At 38.4% G+C, this 26,082-nt stretch overlaps 1 protein-coding gene across 1 annotated transcript in view; it reads right to left on the reverse strand.

The window, feature by feature from the left end:
* The window catches only part of tspan17 (tetraspanin 17), a 116,265-nt gene that overhangs the window by 14,744 nt on the left and 75,439 nt on the right, over positions 1 to 26,082 (reverse strand). The window contains exons 5-7 of the mRNA XM_028813718.2: positions 24,511 to 24,636; positions 24,301 to 24,348; positions 4,490 to 4,606 (exon numbers count right to left, since the gene is read on the reverse strand). Of these exons, the coding sequence (XP_028669551.1) occupies positions 4,490 to 4,606; positions 24,301 to 24,348; positions 24,511 to 24,636 (291 nt within the window). The remainder of the gene's footprint in view (positions 1 to 4,489; positions 4,607 to 24,300; positions 24,349 to 24,510; positions 24,637 to 26,082) is intronic.

The following is a 26,082-nucleotide window of genomic DNA, read 5'->3' on the forward strand; positions in this document are numbered from 1 at the left end:
ATTGATAGTTTGCGTAATGTGGATCTAAGATGTAGATTTGTGCATATTTGCGTTGTTGATTTGTTTCAGGGTGCACTGTTCCGATGCGATGCAGTATTTGTGCATATATGCGAAAGCAGTATGGGCCATTGCCTTTTGGTGGCCTGATATTTACTCCGGTATATGCAAAAGCAAATGAACTATTGTAGGATCTAATGCAGTTCATAAAGTTTACTTTTAGGTACATCGTTAGTTAGAAGCTTTAGTTGAGCTTTGCGCTTTTGGAGTCGAGACATTTTTTCTTTTAGAAATATGGATAAGTAATAAGGAGTATTGCACTCACTGTTAATATGGAGCCTTTTCTGCGGTTGAACGGTTAATAGTGCCTTATTGTAATGAGATCCACCTATGCTGCATAGCCGTCTATTTTGTTGTTTCTTTCGTGTTCGTGTGTTTGTTCCTGTTATTTCCTTTTCGTTTTGTACCCGTGACCGTGTATTCATAACTTGTTTCTTTCTCAGCATGCGAAATATGGATAAGTAATAAGGAGGATCGCAGTCACTGTTAATATGTTTCCTTTTCTGCAGTTGAACGGTTAATAGTGCTTTATTGTAAGGAGATCCACCAATGCTGACACCTATGCTGTCTAGTGTGAAGGTGTTGATGTTCACTTTAGAATATGTGGCTTTGGGTGTCATTTCTTATGGATTTGTGTGTGTGTGGGGTGGGGGGGGGGGGGGGGGGGGTTGAGGATTGTTGTCACGCGAGCGTCTTCTTTCTTTTTGTGTTCCTGTGTCTTGTTGAATCCCCCTCTTTGTGTGTGTCCCGTCCCTTGCTTGTAGGGTCTGTGGGGTGGTTTTGTGTTCTTTTTTTTGTGTTCCATGGGCTTGTTGAATCCCCCTCTTGGTGTGTGTCCCGTCCGGTGCCTGTAGGGGTGGGGGGGTGCCTTGCTGTTGTGCGCGAGCCTTTTTTTTTTTTTTTTTTGTGTCTAGTTTCGTGTGCAATGTGTTTCGTGCTTTGCTTGCGTTTGAATACTTTATGTGCCTTTTCCTTTTTTCGGTGCTCTTTGCGCCTCATTTCTCCATTTTTCCTGTGCTCACTCCTTTTTTCTGTGGTCTTGTCCGCCTCTCGCGGCCCCTCATCCGCATCTCTCGCCCTCTTTAGTCCGCCTTTCTCGGCTCCTCAGCCGACTCTCGCGGACTCTTCTTGCGCCTGCGCAGTACGTCTTTTTGCAGCTACGGCCCATTGCCAGATGTGCCTGCGTCCATCATCCGGTTTAGCATTCTCGGTTAGTAATATATATATATATATATATACATATATATACATACATATATATATATATATATATATATATATATATATATATATATATATATATATATATATATATATATATATATATATATATAAAAGGGCGGCACGGTGGCGCAGTGGTAGCGCTGCTGCCTCGCAGTTAGGAGACCTGGGTTTGCTTCCCGGGTCCTCCCTGCGTGGAGTTTGCATGTTCTCCCAGTGTCTGCGTGGGTTTCCTCCGGGCGCTCCGGTTTCCTCCCACAGTCCAAAGACATGCAGGTTAGGTGGATTGACGATTCTAAATTGGCCCTAGTGTGTGCTTGGTGTGTGGGTGTGTGTCCTGCGGTGGGTTGGCACCCTGCCCAGGATTGGTTCCTGCCTTGTGCCCTGTGTTGGCTGGGATTGGCTCCAGCATACCCCCGTGACCCTGTGTTTGGATTCAGCGGGTTGGAAAATGGATGGATGGATGGATGGATATATATATATATATATATATATATATATATATATATATATAGTGGTACCCGGCAGGGGTTCAGGACACGAGGGGGCGTCCTCCCTGGTTGCTTTGGGGACCACGGGTACAGAGCTTGGAAGCTCAACCCTGTAGGGGCCCTGGTCACCGATGCCTTGGGAGCCCTGGACCTCAGTACTTCCGCCACACCTGGAAGTGCTGGGGGGGAAGAGTAATGGGGACACCCGGTGGACTTCCGGATACACTAACAGAGCTTCCGCCACACAGGGGTGTGGCTACAGAGCCCTCAGGATGCACCTGGAGTCCTTCCGGGGTGTATAAAAGGCACCGCCTTCCTCCAGTCAGGGGCAAGAGTCGGGTGGAAGAGGAGTGGAGGCGGACCAGAGACTAAGAAGGCATTGTGAGTGTGGCCAAGGACTTAAGGGGTGATTGGTGCAGAGGCACTGGGATTGTGCACTTGACCTTTGTATATAATGTACAATAAACGTGTGTGTGGTGAAACCAACATGTCTACCTGTCTGGGTCCAGGCTGTTCCCCACAATATATATATATATATAACTTTTTATGATATATATATATATATAAATTTTTATGATATATATATATATATATATATATTGTGGTGCCTGGTGGGCGTCCATGCCCGGCCGGGACGCCCAGGAGGAGTGGAGGAGGGCTTGTGCCTCCTCCAGGACACGAGAGGGCGTCCTCCCTGGTGGCTTTGGGGACCACGGGTACGGAACTTGGAAGCTCAACCCTGTAGGGGCCCGTGGTCACCGCCAGGGGACGCCCCAATGCCTTGGGAGTGTTGGCCCTCAGTACTTCCACCACACCGGGAAGTACTGGGGGGAAGAGACTTGAAGACACCCGGTGGACTTCCGGCTTCACCATGGGAGCTTCCGCCACACACGGGTGTGGCTATGAGCCCTCAGGATCCACCTGGAGTCCTTCCGGGGGGAATAAAAGGGGCCGCCTCCCTCCAGTCAACAGCGAGAGTCGGGTGGAAGAGGACGAAGCTTGGTGGAGAGGAGTGGAGGCGGACCAAAGACTGAGAAAGGCATTGTGCATGTGGCCAGGACTTAAGGGGTGATTGGTGCTGAGGCACTGGGTATGTGCACTGTATATAATATGAATAAACGTGTGTTGGGTGAAAATATGATGTCTACCTGTCTGTGTCCGGGCTGTTTCCCACAATATATATATATATATATATATATATATATATATATATATATATATATATATATATATATATATATATATATATCTATATCTATCTATCTATCTATATATATATATATATATATATATATATACACACAGGTGCTGGTCATAAAATTAGATGACATATTACCCAAAACATCATTAAAATAACTGGTGATTTGTGCCACAGCAGACCTTCTATTGGTACCAGACAGAATAGCCTTTTTTTGACGTCTTGCATCAATGAGTCTTACCTGCCCAACACCCTGTGAGTGGTTCATAGTTTCTCTGTCCTTGGACCACTGTTGGTAAGTACTCATCATGGCTGAATGTGAGCATGTCACAAAGCTTGCCCAGACCCATTTGCTGGCCAGAATGATATGGCCCTTACCAAAACCAATCAGGTTTTTACACCTGATAATATCTTCTGCATTCAACACGTCGACTATGAGTGCCTAATGTCAGCTTACTGTCTAATATATCCCAGATCTCAATGTATGCTGTTATTATGAGATATTTCATGTCATTTGTTTCATAAAAGAGTGGTCATAATGTTTTGGCTCATTGGTAAATATGCCAATACTGAGGTCAATTAATCTTTATTGGTCAATGGTAAGATTGGAGTTGTTTTAATATACTTGATTTTAGACAGCAGCAGAATACGCAGGAATCCAATCTGGAAGTGACATTCTTTAGTATAAGCAATTGCTCATTAAATTAAAAAAAAAAAAAAAAAAATCAATGCACTTTGCCACACAAGCTACATACCATTCAGAAATAGTTTCAAGGTCCGTTAAATTCTTTGGTTGCCATGCATGTCTTCAATTGTAATTTTAATTTTTATTACTATTAATATAACAAATGCAAAATTCTGTTGTAACAAACAGCATCACTTGAGTACTATTACTAAATAAAAGAAACCCATTTCTTACTATCGCAGGAATTTCCTAAAAATGGTGAAAATCTTATAAATACTGCCAGAAGATATAAATGCATGATTTGAACTGTATACATACATCTGAGTGATTGAATGAACTCAAACAATACCAACAATTAAAGACCTTAAACTACTATACTTTCAAAAGTACATTTTAGTCATTATGAGGAAAAGAAAAACCCAGATTATTTTCAAAACTATATGGAAATCACTATGTAGCCTTGTTAAAAGTGCAGTAGTGTAGGTTCAGAAATTGTATGACAGACACAGCATTAAAGCAGGAAGGCTTCTTAGATATCTGGGAGGGTCTTGTCCCTAAACCTCCCCCCAACACCCACACCCCACCCTCCACAGAGAAGATATCAGCCGAGAAATCCTAAAGGTAAAAGAGTGGAAACAGCTAACCATAACAGAACAATTTAACTGATCTTCCAGAGGGGTAAAAATGCAAGATTTAACTATGAATGCACATACAAGGTTAAATACATTACATATTATATCTTGCAACATTGTTGGAATTTGCTTAGTGATTGCATGGATCACTGAGCAGCTTACATGTAACTGTTGCCTGGTGAAAGAGAATTGCCAACTAACTTACCTGTAGTAGTGCAATTCCTACAAATACTCCAGCTACAACTATCAAATTGTCTTGAAGCCACTTTTCAAACTGTCCAACACAGCCTTTTGTGTAAATGAAGCTTTGCTGGTCAAGTTCCTGCAAGATACAAGAAGGGAAACAGCTATTAAAGATTATTATTATTTCTGGCAATTTGTTAGAGACAGATAGAATATTCCATTGATTTAATCACTTGTTAAGGACACCTACAAGACTTTTCCTGGAACAAAGCTTGGAGTGCTGTGACAGAATCTCACTGCATGCATACAGTATAACTGTTCATATTAAGAGTAATACGTTTTCATACTCATCTGAGCTCTAAATGGTGAAAAGTTATAATATAATGTTAAAATAAAATAATACTTGCATAGGCTCCATCATCATAAATTTCAAGGTCTTTAGGGTTAACAGCATAATCAACTCTACAGTTGTAATAGATAAAGTCTTTACCACTAGCTTTATAAAATATCACATTCTTTTAAATCATAATTTAATATTCTTTAGGGCCCAATAAAACAACAAATACAACTAGAAATCACTGACTACTTCTTTTGGATTACCTTTTTATTTGTATAATCAGGTTCAAGATTTTATAGGCAGGAGTCTATCCTGACAATATCAAGGACAAGGCAAGAAAAAACTCTGGACACAATGCTGATCCATCACAGGGTGCAGGATTACTACTCATGCTCAAAACTCTCATACAGTAAAAATTTTAAGTGTATGCATTTTGTTTGTAAAACAAGACTCCCAAAAAAACCAAAAACAAAGAAAAAAACAGGCACATTGTGCTCAGTTCACACTAAATTTCAACTGAGAACTCTTAGGGCTCGTTCATACTTCAAGCTCTGAACACGTACGCACACGCATCATGGCTGCCACGCGTTCCCAGCGTTTATTTGACGTGTCCTCTGAGCACGTCCTTAGAAATTAACATGACGCATGCACCAGTTGCAGTACTAGCAAAAAGTCGGGGGGTTGTCAGTGTGATAAAAGTTGGAATATGACGTCAGATTCTCCGTTTACTATCTACACGTGACAGAAAGCCACATTGAGGATTCCATGGGATTGATGTGCCTGCTTTGATGTTTGATGAATGGTTCGATGTGGTAAAGCAAAATGCCGACATACAAATGCATTCATGCTGCTTTTATATTCAAGGGTCACATATTCCCCATCGTTATGACACAGAACAAATTAAAAGTATGATATTCCAACTCTTTGCACATTTAGAATCCTTAGATTTATACTTGATATCACTTTCAGGATGAAATGCACTAAAGTGTGTATGTTACATTTTACAGATAAATCATTAATTTCTTTTAAATAATGAATACTGTTAATAATTACACACATGGGGGTGACACAGTGGCGGAGCCGTAGAGCTGCTGTCTCATAGGGAGTCACATCGCTAGTGTTCCCTGTCTAGAGTTTGCATGTTTTCCTTCTGGGTTTCTACAATGTGCTTTGGTTTCCTTCCAAAGATATGCAGATTTGGGGATTTGATGACGCTAAAATGACGCTACTGTATGTGTGTGCTTCTATTCCCCTTGCGATGAGCTGATGACCCGTCCAGGGAGCATGCATTGCATCGCATAAAGTATAAACTTGGCCTAAGAAATTACCCTGCTCATCACTGGTATGTGGGATGAAAACTCAAGTGCACAAAGCAAAACATAGCAAGACATAAGATGACATTGGAAACAAGTTATACTTATCATTTTTAATATTCCCCTTGGACAGACTGTATTATAGAGATAATGCCACTACCTTTTCTCATTATGAAAAATATAAAACACAAAATATTCAAAGCATTTAAAGTCATACTTTTTACAGAAAAGAAAACATGCTACAATATTCCCAATTACCTTCCTAAGAGACAAAGTGTTATGATGGTTAAAAATATACAATATAGTTACATAACTCAATTATAAAAGTTCAATCATAATCTAAACAAGTAATTTCCCTGAGCACAATACTGTTCACATGAATGAACAAAACAATCAGCATCCTTTTTCAAAGTGTGGTTCACTTATGGAAGTAACATTTTTTATTTGGGCATATCTGAAACTTGATTGCAGGCACAGATCCGTCTAAAGTACTTAGCACAGAGTATAATCAATGATGTACAGTCCTTGAAAAACACTCCATCTAGCTGACTCAAATGTGGTCACAAAATGATTCCTAATAGCTCCTTGGCAGAACTAAATAGTTAATGGGCAAGATACAGTTTACTTTTTAAGTTTATAAATATAAAACAAAAAAAACAAATTTACCAAAGTGGTGGAATAATAATGGTCTAGGGCAGGGGTTCTCAAAGTTGGTCCTGGGGACCCACCATAGCTGCAGGTTTTTGTTCCAATCAGCTTATATTTTTAATTGGACCCTGGGATAATTAAGTGACCTTTTCATGATTTAGTGTTGTTTGCCTGGGTGTCTGCTCTACTCATTTTTAATTATCATTATTAAGATACAATGAAGAGAGCAAACTACACAGAGAAAGGGTAAAATATAATAAAATCAACAAAAGTGAGTTAAGCATTTAAATCTATAGCAAAAATAGAAATATTTCAAAATGTCTTATAAATGTAAAAACCATGCCGCTGTGCTTTTCTGCATGTAGAATAAGAGAAGAGAAAAAAAAATACCAGCTAATTAATTGATATCAGTGTTATCAGATGTCACTGATTATGAATCTGGTTGAAGCAAACACCTGAAGCCACAGTAGGCCCCCAGGAACAACTTTGAGAACCCCTGGCCTAGGGTGTTGTACTATGCTGTACGAATGGAAACATGCTGAAAGTTTACAAAACATGTTTACAATTGCTGAAGACATTAGTTTACAAGGGAGAATGTTTTCATTTGATATATTAAGGTTATTCAGGGCTACATTTAATCATGGTTCAACATACACAGCCACACCAAAAAGTTCCTCTGGCTCATAGAAAGAATGTCATTTTACTCCATTGCATGATTCAAGTAATAAACTGTATATCCAGCGAGTTGAGCAGTAATATCAGAAATCCTTGGTTTCAGGTAAATCTGTAAGGCACAGTAAACATTAGTTTTCCTAGTCCCAAAGTGATTTTATGTGGCATTTGTCTTGAAGTAAAATATTTTCAGTTTTTAAAACTGAGAACTGCTTATGTTAAGTTGCCTTACAGCTCATCCTGGTTCATTTCAGCAAAATTAAAATTTAACTACAAAGGAATTTAAAAGACTCTTAAGGCAATTTAAAGTACAGAAGCAATTCACATTGAAACCATCATCTTTTGTACATTCTTCTGGTATTGCACCAGTAATTTATAACTTTAATGCATCTGTTTCAATCAATTATTAACTTAATGGTAAAGGGAATGGAAAACAGTGCAGATACCAGAGGATCAAAAGCTGTTTCAGTTTATAACTTGGGAATGAATAACAGTACACCTGTGAATACAGGATCAAAGCCTTTGAGCACAGCCATCCACCACAAGGACAGATAGCCAATGAAATGTGTGTAATGTCACATGTCCTGGAGCCCCCATATGGAATTTCAACATAAATAATGGCCCACCTGTAGGAGTAGAGAACACAATGATATAGAAAAGGAAGTCAGAGACTGAGACACATCACAAAGAGAGAGTGCGACCATCTCATCTGGGCATCAGAGAACGTAAACGTATGCATCATTCCAACTGCTAAATTAAAATGCCACCCAGAACAACATCCACCCTTGACACTGCTTATTTTCAGTAAGCTTATGTAAGACTATACAGTAGACCTCCGCAAAGTCGCAGTTCAGGGTTCGCGGACTCAGTCATTCACGGATTTTTTTTTAGAACCTAACTATTAATTGTTAGCGGAAAGCGCAAATATTCCCTGCAATTTTTTATGGCTTTTTTGGTGGCAATACTGTGCTGTAGATAGAACAGGAAGCAACCACTGAGGGAAACGCGGTTTGGGATGGTGAAAGTAGCCAATCCAACAGCGTTATTCATTTCTCCTTGCTGCTGATTGACTGCTGCCATGTGACGCATCTCCTGGTGAGTGGGTTTACCACCGCGGACAGAAACGCGGTTTGGGATGGTGAAAGTAGCTAATCCGAAAGCATTATTCATTTCTCCTTGCTGATGACTGACTGCTGCTTTGTGACGCGTCTCCGGGTGAGTGTGTTTACCACCACGGTTTGGGATGGTGAAAGTAGCCAATCCAGGAGCGTTATTCATTTCTCCTTGCTGATGATTGACTGCTGCTTTGTGATGCGTCTCCAGCGGAGTGTCCTTGTGTTTTCCATTTTGTTATTGTTTTGTTATTTTTAAACGCACACGATGTCGTCGAATTGCTCTGAACTTTCTAAGGCTTCTGGAACTGAGCCTAAGCACCAGAAGAAGTCTAAAACATTCCAAGAGAAGGTTGAACTACTGGATTTGCTCTGGGAACTAAAAAGTTATGCTGCAGTAGCGCGCCACTATGGCATTAATGAAAGCACCGTATGTTACATTCAAGTAATAAAGTAAATACTGGGCACCTAATGTGAGGAGTTTGCCACTGTTTTTTTATTCAGCAGGTTGACAGCAATGCCCCAAGAAGAGTAAACCTCACAGTATTTGATTGGTAAGTGGTTTTAACCAAGTGTGTCTAGGTTATTCTTGGGAATCAAGGTGTGCCAGCTTTAGGTCAAGGTTACATCCGCAGATAACTGTGTGTTGATCATGTCATAGCTAGTGTGTCCCTGGGTGAAATACTGAAGAGTGACATGCTGTGTAATCATCACTCATAATCAGTGCTTGTGTGGATAGGTTCTATACATGTACATGTGTAAGTTTAAGGTGTGAGAGCAGACCAACCTAGTAACAGACTTGGTAAGTCTCATAAATCCCACACTAATACAGCATTACCTCATTACATCCATTACCCAGTAAGCAATTACAACACTGGATAAAGGTAACAAAATTATGTGTGCACTGATAAATATTCACAAGTACAGAGTGCTTTTTTCCACCAAAATATGTGTGTGTGTGCATATACATTTTCTTAAGAGTTAAAGTAAATCAAATTTCTATGCAAGAAATGCCTAAAAATATAGCCACACTATTTACAGATATTTTTTAAATTTTAAAATATACAATCGGCAAGGAGCAACTCGGTTTTTTAGTTTGGCAGTATGCTATATGTCAAAACTCTCACTAGGTCAATGAAAACCAGTCACCTAAGGTTCTGAGGCTGTATGAAAAAGAACCAAATTTTTCAGTTATCTAGGTTTTACTTGTCCACTACAGGACATCCAATGATAACATTTAGAATAAGGCAGAAACAATCCATTTTTACTAATACACATACACACAAACATATATACGCATGCACGCACAAACAGGGAAAATTTAGATTTGCCACTTAAAATAAAATGCATGGTGATGTGGGAACAATAGTCCACTCTGGCCCACATGAGACAATGAGCAGCCTCTACACAGACATAGCCCAGGCCAGGATTCAGACCCAGAAGTCTGTAACTATAAGGCAGCAGTGACAACCACTGTGGCAAACTGACAAAATGCAAATCTAGTCAGGTTCGAAAAAATACAATATAGTAATATTGGACTGGAGCAATATCAGCAGCAGGGAAATATTCTCAAATTCATTAAGAAAAATGTATTTCACCTTCTAAAACTGTAGTCCAATTAACAAAATTAACATCATATACATTATCAATATTAGAATTCCAAAGAATTTCAGAAAATTGTTGATAATAAGACTAGCATTTAGGCCAATATAACTTAATGATTACTGCTGAATAACTAGGCATTTCCATTGTAAATGACTTTGTACCAGTCTATAGCAAACTGCTTAACAATAAACCTTGCACCTTCACTCAAGGTAAGAAAGCAAGTAAGAAATATTAAAAAATTGTGTTCTTAAAAACAGTAGTTCACACAGGGTAAATTTTCAGAAGCATGTACCACCAGTCACCAATATTACCTGCTAGTCCCCCAGATTAAGCAATACCAAATGGAAAAAACAGGAGGTGGGTGGAGGTTGGAAATAATATGTTTCTTTCCACATTATACTTCATTGCCTAAAAATAGACCATAGCAGCTGAGCATAGCAACAGCAGCTGTAATTTCTGCCATCCTGGGGCTTCTTTAACACTTTGTGTGAGATGTAGGAAGCTATCAGATTAAATTTCTATTAATTTATTTGTCCCAGAAAGCATGGCACTATGCAATCCCACACCCCCACTGCATTAGAGACATCTTCTTTGTTAGCACAGACACAAACAGAGGGAGACTTTTGTTTCCTTGGGTATTCAAAGGTCAATTACTTGAAACTCTGAAGGCAGCAGATTGCAGGGACAAGTCAGCCATGAGTGATGAGTATAAGAAAGCATAAAGAATGATGCCACTGTAGAGACTTATTCTACTTCTGTCAGTCTGCTTTTTCTAGCATCAGGAGGATTTCTTCGTATTTTATTTTTAAGATTATCATTGATAGAAAAATGGTCAAATAAAATATGTATTTGTAAGCCATTTTACATAACTTGAACTTTGGTTAATGTGAATGTGGGCTTTCACTGCAGGGAGTTACTCATAAGATCAAAGAAAAAAAAAGTATTTTTATTATATACACATTTCACATATATAAAGTTCACACCCTTAACTATGCCATTTTGTAAGTTCAATTCAACTTGTTTTTAACTTGTAAACTAACCTGTGATGGTATGCACGTAATAACATAAGGCACCAAATAATAACTGACAGAAGTACAGTTTGAGTTAGCATATGCATCTAACAGGTAAACCAAAAAAAAAAAGACAACAAAATTTACGGCTCATAATAAGCACAAGCATGCCAAACAGTACCTCCTAAATCATATATTAAAAATTCAGAAAGGAGAGGATCTCGGAACACCACATAGATTAAAACATGGTTTCTGTCAGCTCACAGTATTTATGTACTCTACGACAGAAGATATCTTTATGTAGACACAAACAGAGAGGATGGAGAGAGGCATAGTTGACAGAGATGCTTAACTAATGCTTAGTGCATGTGGATTAACAGTTACACAATGGAACTCATTTGCTTATCCTGTACAGAAAATATAAAACCGCTCTATATTTAGTTGTAAGAAGTAATAAAATGATGCACCAAAAATGTGCACTCTCGTGTACAGCTGCAGAATGATTTAAAAATGACTATACCCAGAGATGTACCCTAAGTGACACCAAGATGTTCACAGTTTAATAACTTTAAAATACAAACCTTCAGTGCCTGCAGCTTTGTTGTTAATGTAGACTGATATTGCCCATCATTTAAAAATTCATTTTACAGTAACATAATTTTCATTTCTATTACACGGAATAGAAACATTGAAAAGGATTTAAGTGAAAGAACGATGACTAAAATCCAAATTGAGACACACTGACTAATCCTATTTCAAATGCATAAAAAAGCAACATTAATATTGCATTTTTACTAATAGCGCATTTTCAGACATTTTATCAAGCATACCTGAGTCTGATATAATGTTGCCATTTTCCCTAAGCTTTTCTTTCTCTTTCATTGTCACATGGAGCTGCAGCTTACATTTGCAGCATGAGGCATGTGACAGAATCATACTTTGGATGAAATGAATGTGCCCAACAGTAAATCACTGAAATGTGAACATTCAGTCACGCCTAGTCAGTTTTGGAATAGGATAGAAAGTGTAGTAACCATAATAAACTAACACAGACAAGGTAAAACATGTAAGCAGGCAGAACCCATGACAAGACTTAAACTCAAGACACTGGAGCTCTGAAGCAGTGTTGCTAACCATGGATAAACTGTCTGTGCATTGAAGATTTATGTGTTAAATTATATCTGGAAAAAAAAACTAAAGCAGGCTAGGAAATTTTATCAATCAATCTGAACCACAACCAGCTTGCAATTATCACAAATTAGAAAGTGTTTTGATAGGATGAAGAGCACAGAAATATAGGAAGATTTAAAAACAGAACCACAGCTTCTCAGAATAGAGAGAAGCTAGCTGAGATGGTTTAGTCATGTACTTGGTCTGGTCCCTTGAAATATCTTAAGCGAAATGTACTTTGGCTTGGCTCTCTGATAGAAGACCCAGAGACAGACCTAGAAAATACTATAAAGAATTATGTCTCATAACTGGACTGAGAGCACCTGGTAGTTCCTCATGAAAAGCTGGAACATGTTGCTTACAATAATGTAATCTGGACAGTTCAATTTATTATGTTACCACTACTGCATTCAACATGAAAAATGCATCACAGGTGAGATGAAGACATCAGGTTTCAAATATAAATGTTACCCGTTTCTAAAATATTTGTTAAAACCTGTTTTCATTCCAGATTTACTTCAAACAGAGAAAATACAGGAGGAGTCAAGAGGTATGTTGGTTACACTTCCTTTGTTTTGTTTCTTTATAAGTGCAAGTTAAAAATCACCAACTGCAAAGGCTGTTATTTCTAAAGTTACATACAATCCTTAGCTTAGAACTTACAGTGCATCCGGAAAGTATTCACAGCTCATCACTTTTTCCACATTTTGTTATGTTACAGCCTTATTCCAAAATGGATTAAATTCATTTTTTTCCTCAGAATTCTACACACAACACCCCATAATGACAATGTGAAAAAAGTTTACTTGAGGTTTTTGCAAATTTATTAAAAATAAAAAACTTGAGAAAGCACATGTACATAAGTATTCACAGCCTTTGCCGTGAAGCTCGAAATTGAGCTCAGTTGCATCCTGTTTCCCCTGATCATCCTTGAGATGTTTCTGCAGCTTAATTGGAGTCCACCTGTGGCAAATTCAGTTGACTGGACATGACTTGGAAAGGCACACACCCGTCTATATAAGGTCCCACAGTTGACAGTTCATGTCAGAGCACAAACCAAGCATGAAGTCAAAGGAATTGTCTGTAGACCTCCAAGACAGGATTGTCTCAAGGCACATATCTGGGGAAGGTTACAGAAAAATTTCTGCTGCTTTGAAGGTCCCAATGAGCACAGTGGCCTCCATTATCTGTAAGTGGAAGAAGTTCGAAACCACCAGGACTATTCCTAGAGCTGGCCGGCCATCTAAACTGAGCGACTCTGGGAGAAGGGCCTTAGTCAGGGAGGTGACCAAGAACCCGATGGTCAGTCTGTCAGAGCTCCAGAGGTCCTCTGTGGAAAGAGGAGAACCTTCCAGAAGGACAACCATCTCTGCAGCAATCCACCAATCAGGCCTATATGGTAGAGTGGCCAGACGGAAGCCACTCCTTAGCAAAAGGCACATGGCAGCCCGCCTGGAGTTTGCCAAAAGGCACCTGAAGGACTCTCAGACCATGAGAAAGAAAATTCTCAGGTCTGATGAGACAAAGATTGAACTCTTTGGTGTGAATGCCAGTCGTCACGTTTGGAGGAAACCAGGCACCATCCCTACAGTGAAGCATGGTCGTGGCAGCATCATACTGTGGGGATGTTTTTCAGAGGCAGGAACTGGGAGACTAGTAAGGATAAAGGGAAAGATGACTGCAGCAATGTACTGAGACTTCCTGGATGAAAACCTGCTCCAGAGCGCTCTTGACCTCAGACTGGGGCGACGGTTCATCTTTCAGCAGGACAACGACCCTAAGCACACAGCCAAGATATCAAAGAAGTGGCTTCAGGACAACTCTGTGAGTGTCCTTGAGTGGCCCAGCCAGAGCCCAGACTTGAATCTGATTGAACATCTCTGGAGAGATGTTAAAATGGCTGTGCACCGACGCTTCCCATCCAACCTGATGGAGCTTGAAAGGTGCTGCAAAGAGGAATGGGCGAAACTGGCCAAGGATAGGTGTGCCAAGCTTGTGGCATCATATTCAACAAGACTTGAGGCTATAATTGCTGCCAAAGGTGCATCGACAAAGTATTGAGCAAAGGCTGTGAATACTTATGTACATGTGATTTCTCAGTTTTTTTATTTTTAATAAATTTGCAAAAACCTCAAGTAAACTTTTTTCACATTGTCATTATGGGGTGTTGTGTGCAGAATTCTGAGGAAAAAATGAATTTAATCCATTTTGGAATAAGGCTGTAACATAACAAAAGGTGGAAAAAGTGATGCGCTGTGAATACTTTCTGGATGCACTGTACATAGGGAAAAAATAAAAACATCCAGTTTAGTGCAAACTTGCAATCAGAGCTGATCCCGGTTCACTTCAGGCATACCATATTTAGAAGCCTCTCCTTCTAGCAGTCCTTATTTTATCTATAACCCTAGGCAAGGAACACATGACTGAAGCAAAACCCCATGGCTCTGACTATCCCAGTGAGCTACAGGAAAGATTTAAGCATGCAAAGTTTTTGTTCTGCATCCAGTACTTCCTGCCTTTCATCAGATACCAAGCCTCCCACTAAGGAAAAAGGTATGATCTCTTGCAACATGAAACAAGTCAAAATTGTTTTGAAATTAAGCAACTAGCTGAATGAGATCTATTAGTAATACAGTGGGCTGAAAAAGTATTCCAATAAACGTCTGTAAGAAAGTGCATCAGTTGGTCAGCAGACTCCCTGAGTACACACCCTGGTATGTTATCAGGATTTACAGCTTTCTGTGGGTTGACACTACACAGTGTCCTCTGAACATCAGCTGGGGTAAGAGTGCTTCATTGTACAGGATAGGAGGGGCTTTCATTATTGTTGTGTTGTTTTTTTCTTCAAACTGGTTGAAGTGTTAAGTGCATTCAGGAAATCAATATTGTCATCACAGAGTGGTGGAGGAGACCTGTAGTGTGTTCGAAGGTATGCCTTGCCATAAGCACCTGGGGTCTTTTGAATCAGTGAAGTGACCCTGGATTTTCAGTCCACAAGTATGCTTTGCTGCTCTCACACCCTGGTTCAGGATGGCTTGTGCAGATCTATGAGCATTTTTGTCCCCTGACTTGAAGGCAGCATTTTGTGCTCTCAAAAGTGCATACACCTCCCTTGGGAGCCAGAGTTTCTGGTTGGAACATGTGGGGATACTCTTGATGGATGGTCACGTCTTCCACACATTTGAATATAAAACCGTTCACAGACTCAAGCATAATCCCCCAGACTGAAGTGTTGGTTGACAGTGCAATGTTTATAGGGGTTGGCGCCTTTAGTATAGAGCTGATACCTGTTTGAGTGTCGCATTTTTGTGGTCTCTCACACCACTTGCATCTCTTCTTGCTGTGGCTAGTTAAGGTAGAAGAGTCCACATAGACATCTGGATCTTGCTGGTGTAAAATTTCCAGCTTACGGAGTGTTTTGAGTTCTAAGGCTAGTAAACATCTGGGTAAGTTGTCCGATAACTTTGATGCATGAAGCCTGAGCAAAGTACGCCAATTTCTTATTTAACTACGTAGAAGTAGACAGTACATTTAAAGTAAACTGCACATCGTTGTTGGGAGCCAGAGTGGCTGCTGCCATATCGGGTGCTGCCATGCTTTGTGAATATTTAAATCTATATATTGTGTCTGCTTTTTTTGGTATTGGGAGTGGGAATAATTACAAAAGGAAGGCACATAATCAGTTAGGATGATGTCAGGTAGAACCCTAACACAAAAGGATTGCAGAGTGGGGAGCAGGGTGTCATTTTAACAGGCTGGTTTGGTCTATTACAAATTAAAAAAAACAAGCTATACAGAAAAAAACTAAATTAAAAAAATGTATATACCCTTCTCATTTCTTTGCAATATCAATTTACTCTTTTCTCATGGGGTTACTGCATGAATTGTCAAAGATGGCAACTACTTTTAAAGGCACAGTCAGCAAGGACAAACTGTGGAATTGAAAATGTAAGATAAGGCAGTTCTAAATAATGCACAAATTAGTAAAATGAATAATTCAGAAGCAAATACAAAATAACAAGCACATAGTCTTCATGCATGCATACTGTATATAGAGATCTTAGAGATCTTACAAGCTATGATCTGATAGGTTTACTGTAATACTATTTATTGTTGGTGGCAAAGATGATACAGGGAGTTTAACACTAGAATTACCAGAGCCTACGAAAAAACTCGTAAATCCGTCCCACCTTAAATCGCGTCTTAAATCCGTTTGCACCTCTCCGCCAGAGTCCTTTGTCATCTAAATGTGCTGATAAACACAAGCTACTAGCAGCCAGCTATTCCATCCCCCCACCGACTTAGAATGAACTTCTCCTAGCTCAAGCCTTGCCTTGATTTGATTACCTGGGATTGAAGTGGAGTTTTACAGTGGAAATAATTCTAGCGTTATTTGGAATACACGCATTTCATGTGTGTTCCATTTCTATAGTAGGCTGTGCAAACACATTTTTAAAACAGAAACGTTTTTCATATTCAAATAGTAAATGACAAAATGTAGGCATAAACTATATAACGTATGAAGCCTGAAGTCCATATATCAAAGAAACACTTTCACAAAAGGTACAAATAAGAAAACACGTGCGCTTTCATTCAAAAAATGTAAAAAAAAAAAGCCGCGTTAGCATGCCACATTGACACACTTACTACAACCGCCGCAGTGGCGTAATGGTATCAGCTCCTGACTGGGGATCAGAGGGTGGCGAATTCGATCCCGCACGGCTCCACTGCGAGAAATTAACTGCATTTATTCTTACAATTTTAGAATAATAACATAAATTTGATTTCAGTCTGTAACAGCCGGTGTAACTTATGATACTGGTAAAGGTTAGCTTTTTTTTTTTTAATTCACTTTTCATTCTCGCAGTCGCATTCAGAATCAATCCATACAACCCCATCTGACACAGCTGGTTTCACATAAATAAAAGTGCACTTTTATTCAAGACTATAACCGAAGAATAAAGAAAGCAAGTTACAGTTGGTGGTTGATACGACAGCTTGCGTGGTGCAATGTTAAGAACTGCTGATTTCCGATCCGTGCTATATAAAATCATCACATTCAAATATTAACAGTTCCCACACACCCAAGGTCCGCCATTCCTACATTTACGACATGTGTACTTGTTGCAGTGTACACACCTCTCTGTGCTATGGTTCCTATTACAGTGAATGAGCACCTGACACTGTACTTTCTTCCCTGGGGGAAGCTGAGGTCTTAGAACGGAAGTTTGTTGACGCTGTATCATCTTTTCTTTTTCCATCGCCTTTTCCTGTAAGAAGCGACGACGAAGTTCCTCTGCAAGGTGAGCCATGAACACTCTTCTTTTCTTAGCGGACCCCGTGCATGCCTTATACATTACGTGTGCGTTCATCGCTGCTAGGTCAAGGATGTTGTAGAACACAGCAACCGGCCACCTGCGTGTTCCTGTCTGTTGTTACGGTTCTGCCTTTGTCCAGAAATGGCTCCATAAGCTTTATGACCACAGACTTGGAAAGTCTTTCTCCCGTGGGACGACTGGGATCTTTTCCTAAATAAGGAGTGGCATTGCACATGTACTTTGTCTCCAAATCTGCCGCAATCCAAAAAGGTAGAACCGTAACAACAGACAACTTCTTCACGTCACTTTCGCTGGCTAATAGACTGCTGCACCGCAATACAACTCTGCTTGGCACCATGAATAAAGTGCGACGGGAACTTCCACCTGCAGCTAAAGTCAGTTCAGTACACGAACAATTCTCCACGCTGGTGTTTAGATCTCCCAGTGCCATGCTGACAGTGTATGTGCCCAAAAAGATGAAGTCTGTCTGCATTCTCAGCACAATGCACCATGATGTGGAGATTGGGCAAGATAAAAAAAAAAAAACCAAACACGGTCACAGACTACAACCACATGAAGGTATGCTAATGAAAAAAATATTAGTGACACGAAGTATTCTGGTGCTATTCTGGTGATAAAATGATTTCTTCAAAATGTCACATATATTTGTCTTTCTTTTTTCCCCAGCGTGGCGTTGACATCATGGACCAGAAGGCGCATGCTTGTTCAGTGCGAACAGGAACACGCAGGTGGCCGGTTGCTGTGTTCTACAACATCCTTGACCTAGCAGCGATGAACGCACACGTACTGTATAAGGCATGCACGGGGTTCACTGAGAAAAGAAGAGTGTTCATGGCTCACCTTGCAGAGGAACTTCGTCGTCGCTTCTTACAGGAAAAGGCGATGGAAAAAGAAAAGATGATACAGCGTCAACAAACTTCCGTTCTAAGACCTCAGCTTCCCCCAGGGAAGAAAGTACAGTGTCAGGTGCTCATTCACTGTAATAGGAACCATAGCACAGAGAGGTGTGTACACTGCAACAAGTACACATGTCGTAAATGTAGGAATGGCGGACCTTGGGTGTGTGGGAACTGTTAATATTTGAATGTGATGATTTTATATAGCACGGATCGGAAATCAGCAGTTCTTAACATTGCACCACGCAAGCTGTCGTATTAACCACCAACTGTAACTTGCTTTCTTTATTCTTCGGTTATAGTCTTGAATAAAAGTGCACTTTTATTTATGTGAAACCAGCTGTGTCAGATGGGGTTGTATGGATTGATTCTGAATGCGACTGCGAGAATGAAAAGTGAATTAAAAAAAAAAAAAAAAAAAAAGCTAACCTTTACCAGTATCATAAGTTACACCGGCTGTTACAGACTGAAATCAAATTTATGTTGTTATTCTAAAATTGTAAGAATAAATGCAGTTAATTTCTCGCAGTGGAGCCGTGCGGGATCGAACTCGCCACCCTCTGATCCCCAGTCAGGAGCTGATACCATTACGCCACCGCGGCGGTTGTAGTAAGTGTGTCAATGTGGCATGCTAACGCGGCTTTTTTTTTTAAATTTTTTGAATGAAAGCGCACGTGTTCTCTTATTTGTACCTTTTGTGAAAGTGTTTCTTTGATATATGGACTTCAGGCTTCATACGTTATATAGTTTATGCCTACATTTTGTCATTTACTATTTGAATATGAAAAACGTTTCTGTTTTAAAAATGTGTTTGCACAGCCTACTATAGAAATGGAACACACATGAAATGCGTGTATTCCAAATAACGCTAGAATTATTTCCACTGTAAAACTCCACTTCAATCCCAGGTAATCAAATCAAGGCAAGGCTTGAGCTAGGAGAAGTTCATTCTAAGTCGGTGGGGGGATGGAATAGCTGGCTGCTAGTAGCTTGTGTTTATCAGCACATTTAGATGACAAAGGACTCTGGCGGAGAGGTGCAAACGGATTTAAGACGATTTAAGGTGGGACGGATTTACGAGTTTTTTCGTAGGCTCTGGTAATTCTAGTGTTAAGTGTAAATGCAGTGTCAATCCATCCACAGGATAAAACTTCCTCTACACTTTAAAGTGTTGTTGAACTGTCATGTTTATTGAAAGTTTTCACAGCCATCCAAGTTTGTTACAACTGCAAATAGCTACAGGCCTGTTTGTAAAGGTGTCCAGATTAAGGGGCATTTTATAGAGTACAGCAAATCTGTTTCTGCAGATTAATAAAAAAACAAATAAAAATTTAAATATCAACACTGAGGTATTTTTTTTTTGATTCTGTGATTCCTGAACAAGTGGAGAGCTTTTTTGAGGAACTGATTAGATCTTAGAAATTCTTCTTAGATCCCCCTGTTTAATCTTCATAAATAAAAGTGCGATCGATAGATAGATAGATAGATAGATAGATAGATAGATAGATAGATAGATAGATAGATAGATAGATAGATAGATAGATAGATAGATAGATACTTTATTAATCCCAAGGGGAAAATTCACATACTCCAGCAGCAAAAAAAATATTAAATTACAGAGTAATAAAAAATGCAGGTAAAAAACAGACAATAACTTGAATAATGTTCAGCGTTTACCCCCTCTGGTGGAATTGAAGAGACGCATAGTTTGGGGGAGGAATGATCTTGTTTACATTTATGAGAAATATTAAAATGTGTATTTTTAGTATAGCTTTAAACATTTAACTCTTTTCTGTCGTTTTTCCCTTTCTGTGGTGTTTGCCTTAATTGTATCCTAATAAAGATAATTAAATATTACGGGATTAGACACCAGGGTAAATAATGCTGAAAGGCTACGGCTAATTCAGTCTCATGCAACAAGAATGTTCATTAGTTAATAATAGCATAAATAATATAAACACAGAAAAAAATCTAGAATAGCATAAAGAAAAATTATAATAAAAATCTTAAAAAACCAATCTCCTGTAACATGCATAAAATACTTGAATCACCTATAAATATTTAGCAGACACGGTGGTGGAATTTCTTTATTGACACTAAAACATAGATACTGTGAAATAACAGCTTTCCTAATCATTATGCAAATCTAATTGAAAGCAGAAATTGGTTGGGTCAAAACTGTGCACACAAAGTGAGCACCTAAGACTAAATTTGAGAACTCTACCAACTAAAAAAAATCACTTACCCATTCCACTGATTGTGCCAGACTTTAATTGATCTTCATGCATTTTTACTTTTAAACCCCTATTTATCCAATACTTGTATGTGGTTGAAGACTTGTGTAAAATACATAATAGGCTTGAAATACATATGTACATACATATACCTAAATCATCCCAATTTAGGATTATTAGGCCAAATGATGAACACCAAATATCAGAAAGTGATTTAATCAAAACACACAAGGGGCAGATAATTACCCTGAGATTTAAAAAAAAGTAAAATGGCTAGTACTCAACTAAACTCAGACAAGAAACAATATTATTGGTGATGAACTATCATTTAAGGCCATTTAGTGATTTAAATTCTCGTTCATCCCAGAGATGCCACTTAGAGGAATGGCCTAATGGAGTAATATACAGTATCAGTGAAATCACTTTTCTATAGCTCCTCTAGTATCCTTGTACTTCTAATCTCTAAAACACATGTAAATGAGACAGGAGTCCAAATACTACTGTTTACATTTTAGACTTATTCATTTGACAACACTCTGTTAATAATAGCTAATATAAAAGCAGTATACCTTTCAGCTGCACATTTTAAAAATAGCATACAAGAAACAAACGGTCTACAATTGCATTAACTTCTATACAAACATGATAGGTCACTAGAAAATGAACTAAAGATGTTCTGTGGCTGCATTTTTACTGAAAAACAGTTCAACACAAGCATAAACACAATCTGGATGCCTGTTCTGGAGGCCTTTGTGACTTTCAATTTTATAAAGTGCCTTTCAAATCTACTAACAATACTGCAGAACATGAGAACCAAATCTGAAATAGTTCAATCTAATGAATAACCATAGAATTTACAATAAAACACATATGGAATAAGTCATAAAATATTGAAAAGGTCTAACTGAGTGAACATCACTTATAAAATTGGATGTTGCAGCTTGGAATGGACTGTTTTTGAATAAAAATCATTTTAGCCATATGTGTCATATTATTCATGAAGAAAATCTCAGCCAAAGTTTTACAGTGATAGTACCAAGTATAAATGTTGAATTGAATATACACACACACACACACACACACACACACACACACACACACACACACACACAGAGAGAGAGAGAGAGAATGAAACACACATTACTTAATTTTTCTACATGAATGATTTCATCATTTAATTTCTATAAGATTTTTTCTTAACTTATAGAAATGACAGTTACAGATACTCCTATCTTTCTACTCCAATCAACTTAAAATTTTTTGGATAGATTTGCAGAAGGCAAGTGAACTCCAAATCTTTCACCATGCTAAACATAACATTTTATTATTTTGTGGTTGGTGAAAGAAGCAGAGGGGTAAAGAGAGCATGGATGGTAAGAACTGGAAATGGTAGTGTTTAAAGTCTGTAGCTCTCGTCAAATGTAATAATTGATGATGCATAACAGCACTCTGCCATCATAACACAGCTAGAATCCACTGAACCTAAAAATCTGTTCAGAATGAAAGGAAAAGGAGGCCGTGATGTGTAGATTCATCCAATACAAAACTGCATTTGTTTAGAACTATTGACAAACAGAACTTTCTTTACGCTCCCCTTTGCTTATATCACAAACAAATTTAATTAAAGGCACTATTCAAATGCCCCCTTCCTGAATTACACATTTAGTCATTCCTATCTCTTGATGAACAGAAGGTTAACAACTCTCTGGACTTTCAAAACAGAAAAAGTGGTTTGCCAATGTAAAATTTAAGGTCATGTGTACATGACACAACCATTGAACAGTGAGCACATCATTTATATTTACTTATTTGGTTGACGCCTTTATCCAAGGCTACTTAAACCCCCCCCACCCCCAATTGGAGCACAGGCAGGTCAGGTGACTTGCTCATGGTTACACAGTGCCAGTAGCAGGATTTGAACCCACAGCCTTAAGGTTTGAAGTCCAAAGCCTTAACCACTGCGCCACACATCTCTCTTGCTCAAGTCAGAAGTGTACGTTAAGTGACTAATGCTTTAGACTGGAAACCACAAAACTTATAGACTCCCTGACCATCACTGTCCCAGAACAACATTTAATAAAATATTTTTACTTACATTTTACCGAATACAATAAACTGCCTTCTAAGAGAATAAGATGCCTAGTGCCACATTCCCTATACTATTCCTGAAAATTGTATAGAATAAAAATTTAACACGTGATTAAAGACCTGCTGAAAGAGAAAAAATGTCCATGCAGGGGTCTTTCGGAAATAATGATTACTGCAAATACTATTTGATGCAATTTTCTTTGCTTTACAGTTGGCGTCTACTGCACTATGATGTTTTGGCATGTACTGCATTGTCACTAGTTTTTTGATATTTCAGCATCAGAAAGATTAGCAGCAAATAGTTTTCATTGCAGTGAAACTTTTACTGAAAATAATCTGAACTGATTATAAGAAACACAGTAGTACTGTGGATAGCATCTTAGTATCAAATGCACCAGAGATCTGGGTTCAAGGCATTGCCTGTGTGGATTTTTATAAGCTATTTTAGTTTATGAGCAAGTTTTTCCCAATTTATTCCACTTTCCTTCCACATATCAATAATGTGTACCCTAGGTTAAGTGACTGACTGAGTAAGTATGGGTAAGTGTGTGCCATGCAATGGATGTCCATGTTCCAAATGTGCCAAACCACTCCCTTCCCCCAACACACATTCAAGCAATGATCCAGAACTGATTCCTCTACTGAATATACACTGTTAAGGTTTCAGGGAACTGAGTGAACAAAAAATGAATAATTCTCCAGTGACTGATATCATGTTTACATGCACCACACATCTGTTTTTACCAAGATCTGTAAAGATCCCACTGGATCATCACTGAATATAAATTACTACACATATACTATACAGCTTTACACATATATACACAAATAAATTCTTGGGTTAATTTTCACTCAGTAAAATATATAAGTATGGATACAGTCTTGTATAGCAACATTCAAAACAAATCAGTAACTTTATACTGCTTTGTGCAAAACAGTTTAGCTGGGAAAATTAGGTTAAAAATGATTCTGCTCTGGTGCATTGCAGGGTAATAGGGTATAACCCTTGTTGATTAATCATTTTGGTAATTAGCATTTGTGAAACAGAAGTCAAAACAAAGCCTGAAGCCTAATACGTATGTAGTTGGCTGAAGTTGTTAAAATCTTTAGTAAACTATTCTGCAGATTGCTGGTAAGGGGACACAATGAGCAATGGTTAATTCTAGACTACAGTGCCACCTTTGTAGTTTCTATGCTCCTTTAAATTCCATATGAAGTCCAACAAAGAACAGATACTTTGTACTCAAGTCCAAAGAGACTGGACACTCTAAACTGGTCTAGTTAATACAAGTACACACACTTAACTGTATAAATGAAAATAAATGAGTATTTTCTATCCATAAGTAAGCTGTAAAAATGCTACCGTTCCCTAGAAAGTAAAACAATGCACTATTCAGATGGTTACTTACCACTTTAAGTCTCACATCATAACCACATTGTGTATTTAAAACATCCTCCTAAAAACAGAAAATAAAAATTAAAGTCTAATGAATGAAACACACAAAGAAGTACAAAGGAGACAACAATGTAATTGATTTGGGGTGAAAGTATGATACGTTTTGCATGCAGTACATTAAAAGATATGCTTTTGGCTATCCTAAAGAAAACAAAATAATTACCGCTGGATCCTTGACACAACATGAGAATGGAACACCACAACGTTCTCGACTTGGGTTTGCTTCTGTGCAATTAAAATATATATTAAGATTCCAGTCATTAGGTCCATGAGCTCCACAGCACGACCACTGTTAATGAGAAATAAAAACAGCTAAAGGAACATTAAAATTCATAAAATTACATTTTATGTGGTTATTTCAGAAACCTCCCCGAATCCCACTCCCACAGTTGACAAAGCAATTCATACAGTCTGTGGCTATTCATCCTGAACATGTGCAGTATAAGCTATCTACTCAAAGCAACCTATAGATTTATGGCTTAAAAACCACCTCTTGAACTCCTAAACTACAGTTCTTGACTAACTCATTAAATGTTTTACATAACGTAAGGCTCTAGATATAAAAAGGACTGAAGATTCTGTAAAAGTTAGATTATTTAAAATAAGATCTCAAAGATGAATAAATAACAGATTCAAAAATTAAGCAGGAAAGAAAATTCCAAAGTTTTATAAACCCCTAAATGAACAAGTCTGAAGACTAACTTTAGCCAGTCATCTTCTATAAACCGATGTATTTCAGTATGAATCTGAGGAGACATTGTTAGAAAATGTATAGTTAAATTTATTATGGCCAAGCAGTACATTCACTTTAACCCTTTAGCATATAAATAGTTCTAATGTGATGATGTCTCTATTTCCGTACTGATACATGAATCCTTGTGGAACACATATTTGTAAAAGAACTTGCGTTGCAATTTCATTTTACTCTATAAAAAGACCACTTTTTACCATAAATATATTGAATGTATAACTAGGCTCTGATGTTTACGTATTTTTAAGTATTTGTGTAGTGCAATTCTGGATGAATTGTATTTTGACCAGAATTTTTATTTGTGGGACTGCACTGAATGCTACAAAGTAGTGCAATATCAATACAGAGAGTTAAAAAAAAATAAAACTAACACATCCTCTTTTCTAATTTTGTTGGGTTAATTGACCTCCAGCAATTGTAATAGATTTCTTAATCAGAAAAAACAAGAAATGCTTTAGAATTTGTTTTTCCCATTTTGGTTCACTGAAGCAAAAGTGCTGTTGTGCAAATTGCTTTCATGTAAATTGTCTAGCATACAATGGTCAACAAAGAGCTTTAAGACACCACTTGTAATCAAATCATACGGCATTCAAACATGTATTTACTGTGGTTTGAGAATTGGTTAGACCAGTGATAGAAACTAAGGTTAAGGACAATGTGGAGTAGTAACACTGAACAGGTCCCTTAAACCATCTGGGCAATAAACACAGGGAAAGAAAGTCCATGACTACTCATCTCCTTTGATGTAAACAGCATTGTGCAGGGAAGAGTGGCAATAGGAGAGCAAATTCCTGCATCAGCTGCATCCTGGACAAAAGTAGCTACTCTTCCTGTTATATGCTGAACATGCAAAAAGCCTTACAAATCAGTCAACTAAACTAACATATAGACTGAAAAATTCCAGCACTGTGCTACAGGGGACTGAGTGAGTCCTTTAGAGCAGGGGTCCCCAACCCCTGGTCCGCGGCCCACTACCGGTCCGCA

Source organism: Erpetoichthys calabaricus, chromosome 11, assembly GCF_900747795.2.
Source record: "Erpetoichthys calabaricus chromosome 11, fErpCal1.3, whole genome shotgun sequence".
NCBI classification, from domain to species: domain Eukaryota; kingdom Metazoa; phylum Chordata; class Cladistia; order Polypteriformes; family Polypteridae; genus Erpetoichthys; species Erpetoichthys calabaricus.